The sequence below is a fragment of the Theobroma cacao genome, chromosome 3 (genome assembly GCF_000208745.1).
Source record: "Theobroma cacao cultivar B97-61/B2 chromosome 3, Criollo_cocoa_genome_V2, whole genome shotgun sequence".
NCBI lineage: Eukaryota > Viridiplantae > Streptophyta > Magnoliopsida > Malvales > Malvaceae > Theobroma > Theobroma cacao.
The window spans coordinates 20,500,687-20,508,364 of NC_030852.1; the positions used below are offsets into that span (position 1 = coordinate 20,500,687).

At 35.7% G+C, this 7,678-nt stretch overlaps 1 protein-coding gene across 1 annotated transcript; it reads right to left on the reverse strand.

Annotated features, from left to right (window-relative positions):
• LOC108661166 lies at window positions 2,714-3,439 on the reverse strand. The gene is made up of 2 exons (XM_018117063.1): window positions 3,188-3,439; window positions 2,714-3,055 (listed from the first exon to the last, which is right to left on the reverse strand). The coding sequence occupies exons 1-2, from the start codon at window positions 3,437-3,439 to the stop codon at window positions 2,714-2,716; spliced, it is 594 nt and encodes a 197-aa protein (XP_017972552.1).

Consider the following 7,678-nt stretch of genomic DNA (forward strand, 5'->3'; position numbering starts at 1 on the left):
TAGGGAGTGCGTATAACACGGTGATGACCCAACCATGTGCAAGTAGGGAGTGCGCATGAGCATGTGATGACGAGACGATGTGCATGATGATGATGAGTATATGTATATATATAGACATACGTAATTATGTTTGTTATAGGAAATTTATGAGTAATGGTATATGAGTGTAATGCATGTGAAATTTGATATGTTAAACTTTGAGAAATTATTATGTGTTTCATATTGGTTTTGGATATTTCAGTAGGGTGGTTTTCTTTGGGAAGTAAGTGAAATTTTCCTTTGGTGTCCTGTTTCTCGCTGTAGCGAGAAATTCTCCGATTTTTGGAGAGTAGCTGGCCGAAAACTCGCTACAGCAAGAAAATATTGTAGCATTCTTTCTGCGACGAGAATGAATCTCGCTACAGCGAGAAAGTTTCTGTCTTGGAGTAGAAATTTCACTGCAGCGAGATTCATTCTTACTGCAGCGAAAAACCTTCTATTTTGTCTCCCATCTTGTCAAATTGTTGCCCTATTTTTCACTTCTTTGCTACCATATTTGAGCATGGACTCCCAACATTACGGAATAAATGATTTAAGTACAAATTGAGGAGGTTTGATGAGAAAACCTTGGCTAGTTGAGAAACCCTAGTTCAGCTAATAACTTAAATCCCAACGTCGCTGCAGCGAGAATGCCATTCCGCTGCGGCGAAGATTCGTTGTTTCATTTGACTTGCTTGTGTATTGCTGAAGCTTTCATTTTTTTAAAATTTTTCATTACGTATGGATTCATGATTTTCAAATGATTGATCATTTAAGGGTTCAATGAGGGGATTTTAATATGAATGAAACTAAATTGCATTGTTTTGAGACAAGTGCATCATGATTTTAAATTCTCCCTTATTGTTGCTTGTTCCCTTCCTTGTTCACTCACTGGGTTTATACTCACTGTTTTCAACTTCATGTTTTCATATCACAAGGCAGTTGGTAACTAGGTTGAGGTGCACTTGTAGACTCCACTATTGGAAGGTGTCTCCACATTCAGTAGCTATACATTCGTCAAGTTTCTCCATTGGACATTGAGTCTCCTTTTGATATGTATAGACAACTTAATGTAAATTATTAGAATACATGTTGTAGACAATGTATGTATATTTTAAATGAGTAATGCCAGAACGAGTTGGCAATGTCTATCACTATTTTGATTTTAAGTTATACAATGTGACTTAGCAATATTTGATAGAATGATGAGTAGGACAAATAGATATGCTTGCTTGGGCTTAGTAGACTACGTTCATTGGGCCCTTGAGCCGGTCATGGCCCCAAATTTGGGTCGTGACAGTTATGATTATCACACAATAATACCATTTAATGCATAACATACACATCAACATAATGTAGGAACACATGAACTAATCACGTTGCACATTTCACAATATCAGAACATTTCATCAAGTGCTTGTTCCCCAAGTATATTTTAAAGCAAAAACAAATAAAATTTTCACATGATTCATTCAAACAACTATGCATTTCCCTAAACAAAAATAGATGCAAGTTCACTCACTTGTCTTTGTTGATTCTTAAATCGACTCCAACTTGCACTAATGCTCCAAGGGGAGAGTGGGGTCTCGTTGGAACCTATCACACACAATAGCACCACCCCAACTCAATTGACATGAATATTATTGCAAAAGCTATTTTCCTAAATCAAGTTTTGCTAGTTATTCCTAACTAGCTTCCAATTACCATTTGATTGGCTATTTATTCACAATACTCTAGTCACACTAGAAATAAATAAATAACCTTCAGAAATAAAACAGTCTACAATTTAATTATTGACCATCATCAACAACCAAAAAATCAACCCTAACTCAATACTCACCTTGGTGAAATTGTTGTTGAATTCCTTTTCAAGAGTTCTCCTCAAGCTATTTGGAAAGCCTCTCTCTCTCTCTCTCTCTCTCTCTCTAAAACATCCAACTAGTGAGAGAAAGTATTGAGGAAAGACTTTGAGGGTTCTTGAGGTGTAGAAGTGAAAGAGCATAAAGAATCCAATGAAAAAGTGTACCAAAGCATGAGAATTGAAGTTACTTTGAGAAAGTTATGGAGGTTTCAAGGAATGGCATCCATGGAAGATGGAAAACATTTCGTGAGGAAGATGGATGGGAAGAAGAAGAAGAAGCTGCTAGAAGTGAGGAGAAAGTGCTGGAAAAATTTGATATTTATCCTATAGTTGACTAAAGTTCCACTTATTTATAAAAATGCCATTGCATAGTTGACTTTGCCTTCTTCTTCCCTTTGGCTCAACTTTGTACTCTTTTAACACTGAGAAAAGGTCCATAATAGATTGGGGGTACTTGAGTTCATGAAAACTTACAAAATTTAGACCCAAGGCCCAAAATGATAATTTTGCCGCTATTGTGGAAATTATCATTATTTTTATTTTCTTTGTTTTGTTCATTATTGTATACATCATTCATTTATTCCTTATGCCTACTTAGACCTTAATAATATTAAAAAACCCACTTCTAGGAGCTCACCAAGAAAATGACAAAACTACCCTTAATCTGCATCATCGTGTCTACGTCGTCACACTTCTATGAAGGTCTAGGTTTCACATTCTCCCCCACTAAAAGAAATTTGATCCCCGAATTTAAATCTAACTATAAGGTAGCGTACCTCTACGTATTAAAGAGGTGCGAATACTTTGTTCTCATATCTTCTTCAGCTTCCCATGTTACCTCTTCAGTGGTGTGGTTTCGCATAACACTTTCACTGAGGCTACATCCTTTGAATGGAGCTTTTTGACTTGCTTATCAAGGATAACCATCAGTTGCTCTTCATAGGTTAAGTCATCTCTCAACTGAATGGTTTCATACCGTATTACATGAGATGGATCCAGGTTATACTTCCTAAGCATTGACACATGAAACACCGGATAAATATTCGAGAGGTCTAGCAGTAGTGCCAACCGATATGCTACTGCTCTAATCTTTTCTAAGATCTCACAAAGGTCTACATACCGAGGACTTAATTTTCCTTTATTGCCGAACCTCAATACCCTTTTTGTTGGTGAGACCTTCAAATATACATGATCCCCCTCCTAGAACTCTAAGTTTCTCCGTCTGTTATCAACATATAACTTCTATCTACTTTGTGCTGATAACATCCTCTGTCGAATCATGCGTATCTTCTCGATGGCGTCTTGTACCAACTCTGGCCCCAAAAGTTTCCTTTCTATTTCCTCCAGCCACCCAATTGGTGACTTGCACCTCTGTCCATATAATGCCTCAAATGGTGCCATTTGGATACTAGCTTGAAAGCTATTGTTGTAAGCAAACTCCATTAAGGGTAGATAATGATCCCACCTAACCCCAAGGTCTATTACACATGCCCTCAACATATCTTCCAATGTTCGTATTGTTCGTTTAGATTGCCCATCAGTTTGAGGGTGGAAAGCCATGCTAAAATCCAACTTAGTGCCCAACGCTTCCTGCAACTTTCTTCAGAACCTACTGGTGAACTGTGTCCCTCTGTTAGATACTATAGAAATGGGAATACCATACAATCGTACTATCTCGTCCACATAAACTCGGGCGTACTAGGTAGCTAGGTAGCCTAGTATGTAGTTTTAACCGAAAGAATGGGGTTTAGGTCACCATAAATCGACTTCTGATAAGATTCTTGATCGTTACATTATCTATACAACTCATCAAATATATTGAGTTCAAATCTCAAACCACTAAAACCATTCTTCATTTTAGTTGGGTACATTACTAACTTCACACACACGTATACACGCACATTCAAATGTCCATATTCCTCATTATGTATACGGGTCTTTGTTTTCAAATGCCTTCAAACTAATTTCTCTTTGTTCATTCCCATCCATAACCAAGATTCAATAGAATAATCTTCATAATTCAAACAAATTCTCATCATGCCTGTGCATAGTTCCACATCATTCACATACTTATACTCTCTTCTTATCATTTCCAATTATATGCTTAAGTTTCCTTATACTATATATCATTGCATCACAATGTCATCTTCATTGAATTATAATCTATTATGCGTGTATGCTTTATAATCCCATTGATACCTCAAAGATTTATCTTAACTTGATCATTGCATCTTATGCAATACCACAATTCCTAGGAGTCATCCTTTTTCCTCAATTATCCTTCATGCCTCTACATTACCTTGTATCCTTTTTGCATTCCGATATTGATTTGTCACTTAAAACTCAGACTCATTTGAATCATGTATGCCTCAAGCATTTTGAATTCCAATTTCCATAATATATTAGGAAAGTTTCATTATCTGACTTCATTATCAAGGTTAACTTCAATCATCATTTGTTCCACTCTTTCATACGAACATAACATCATTATCCCTTAGCCAATTTATAAATTACACTTGAAATTGCAAAACATGAAACTCGATTCTCCTCAAGTATTTTTCAATATTAATATGAATATCACTCTCAGCTTACAGCTTTCTTTTTATAACAACATAATTTAGTGCTTGATTTCACGAGATCCATGGCAGAACTTCTCTTGAGTATTTCCTTGGGGAATCTATCTTAAACTTATGTCTCACAACATGTGATCATTTAACCCGTAGCTTAGCCATTTATGTGGCATCCCCTTCGGGGCCAACTCCAAGGTATTGTTATGTCTGGATCCCCATCACTTGACTTACTCGGAACCCCGTGCCTAAAGGTTGCACGACAGGCCCTACAGGACCTTCTGGCCAAGTTTCGAACCCCAGACCTTTTCCTTCCCCCCCGAAGGGAACGCCTTTAACCATTTCAGCTTTAACTCATTCATATCGATACCTTCCAAAACCTTAAAATTCCAATTAACAAAACTTAGAATCAAGTTCAATGACTTTAGGTCAACTCGTAAGTTCAACTTCACATCTGTCTCATTTTATTCATGCGTCCTAGACATGAAGTGTTCTTAGCACCGTGGCACGGTGGCTGTTAGACTTTACTTAATCATTGTTATTCATCTATATTTAAGGTTGCTACACTAATCATTCTCAACTGTTTGGTTTCCCTCCAAGCTTAAGTCATAATTTCCATAACGATTTATATCCTCTTGTGCTTATCACATATAATAGGTAAAGTCAATATTTTCAAATTCATCTCATCCTATAACACTTGTCAACAATCAATAAATCCCACTTTAGAATACTCTTTCCATATTGTATAGTAACTTCACCGTATAGTATCATGGCACTATGTTCCTCCATTCTACTATCATGCATACTCCACAAAAATTAATTAAAAGATTTATGTACCTTAACTAATGCTAATTCCATTTAATCATATCTTAAATACTCCAAACTTGTAAATTACAGCTCCAAGTGTATGTCCATATATTGATAATCTTTATATATTTCATGATCATGAAAACTACAACTTACAAACTAGCTTTTGATCATATGCACACTATTAGAACATTAATTTCAACATGTTTAATTCTCCTTTGTTGGTATGTTAAGATCACTCCTGGATACATTTAAATATTAACATTGATAGGCCTTTACCATAACATTTAGTGCAAATTTGATGAAGGACTTGTCTCCAAATAACTCTTAAATACATAATTATCAAATTGTATACCACTAAATGTTAAGATCTTGACTTTATTCATCAATAACCAATCACATTTATTAAGTGAATAATTTACTTAGTTATTACACCTTGCCTTTGCGATCATAAGATCAAAGTTGTCCTAAACTTAAGATGCAGAAGTTCTCTCTCTTAGAGTATATCTAAACATCAACATTTTCCAAATTCCTTACTCTGGGGAGATCACCTTCAAGACTAATCATTCGTATCATAGGGCACACTTTGAACCAAATAAACTTTTAAATTGATCTTTCAAGTAATTCGTATATCAGTCTCAATTATAGAACTTCATATGGCACTTAGACTAGATTTGACATTTCCAAGTCATTTAACCTCAAATTGCCAATTCCACATCTAGTCCTTTAATCCCTTAGCTCCCCCTACTATGCATAGCAAAGTTCAAGCTCATCCTTAGAGCAGATTTGCTTACTAACTTCTTACTTCATGACCACACATCAATTATAGTAATCATTGATACTCACTCTCGAGTTAATTCATGTGCTTATATCCATGACCTTTAATAGGTCCAATCAATTCTTGAAATCTCACAATCGCTTAATTGAAATCAACACCAGTTCCCTCTAAGCTGTTGTATTTATTCAACACATATTCACATATAAAATATTTCAAAATCTCAACACCACTTTTATATGGGCATAACAAGCTCAATTAACATAGTGTTATTATCTTCATGCATATAAGTATGGGTTTACTCTTACCTCAATGCTTAATTTATACACTCCAAGTGAATTACAACCATCACTATCATTCTAATCAAAGTGTGCCCGTTATTACCATTATCACATGTGCTCCTTTATATTAACCCCAATACAATCCATGGTCCCCTAGTTCAATGTGTTTACTTGGGAATCATCTTCTTTGATACAATTTATCCCATAACCAGAATTTTATTTATTTAGCTTTGCATTCGGAATCATATAAAAACTCACATACTATGATAAGTAATAATTCCCAACAAACATCATCAATTTAAATGACCTTTTATACCTCGTCAAAATCTAGGGTTATCACTCCAAAAGTTCATCACGTTAATCGGTATCCATTTCTTAGTACTGCAAAATATATTCATTACTAGATCTGGTAATTACTTGAATCATTAATGACTTTCCACATCAATCTTTAGTAAATATTTAAGATGATCAACCATGCCACTAAGATAAATATCTTTCCTCAATAGTCATAGTGCTAGTCCACTTCTGTCCTACCAAAAGATTCCCATATACATCCAGTCACTTAAACAGCTACTTTATAATACATTATAGTCATACACTTTAAAAGCCAAACTATTAACTTCTTTGTACAGATAACTGTTATCTCCTTTACTCTACATCTACCTAGAGTTAAAGTAGCACAAAATCCTACGAAAATATTACATGTCATTAGGATCATCATCTGAATCTGATCTTATCGGAAGATTCTACTCCAAGTCCTTTTTAAGATTCTCTTCTGAGTTCTCCTCATCTTGAGATTTTCTCCTTTGTTCCTCAATCTAGGCTTGTTGTATTCTCCTACATTCCTCATCACTCACCGGTGCAGCATTTCTTCCACAACAGGGAGGAAAATGTCATACAACATTCACCTTCCTACAGGGATTATTTGCCACAGTTACCTTCTCCTTATTCTTTTCTTGTTTTTCCTTTACATTCATCCCACAGCTTGGAGGATAGTGTAGAACAACTAACAAGCCCTTCCTAGGACGAATACTTCCCCTTGCAATTGCCTTCATTGCCCGTTCTCTATGGTACTCTTTAGGTTGTTTCAAAAGGAAATCTTTTACAGTTTTCGAAGTATCAGAGCTACTCTCACTTTCAAATTCTCGCTACTCTCGAAGCTTTCCTTATTACGAAACCATTCTGGATTACCTAGATTAGGGCTCTATTGGCTCTTAGCAATGGAATCTAATGATCCCTCACTAGTACTATAAGAGGTATCGGGACTACCGTCTTTTTTAGACATGGTGTGTGTGTCACCAACACACCTCAAAACCTATACGCAACCAAGTAATAATTACTTAATCGTTTACGCATCACCAGAGTAGGT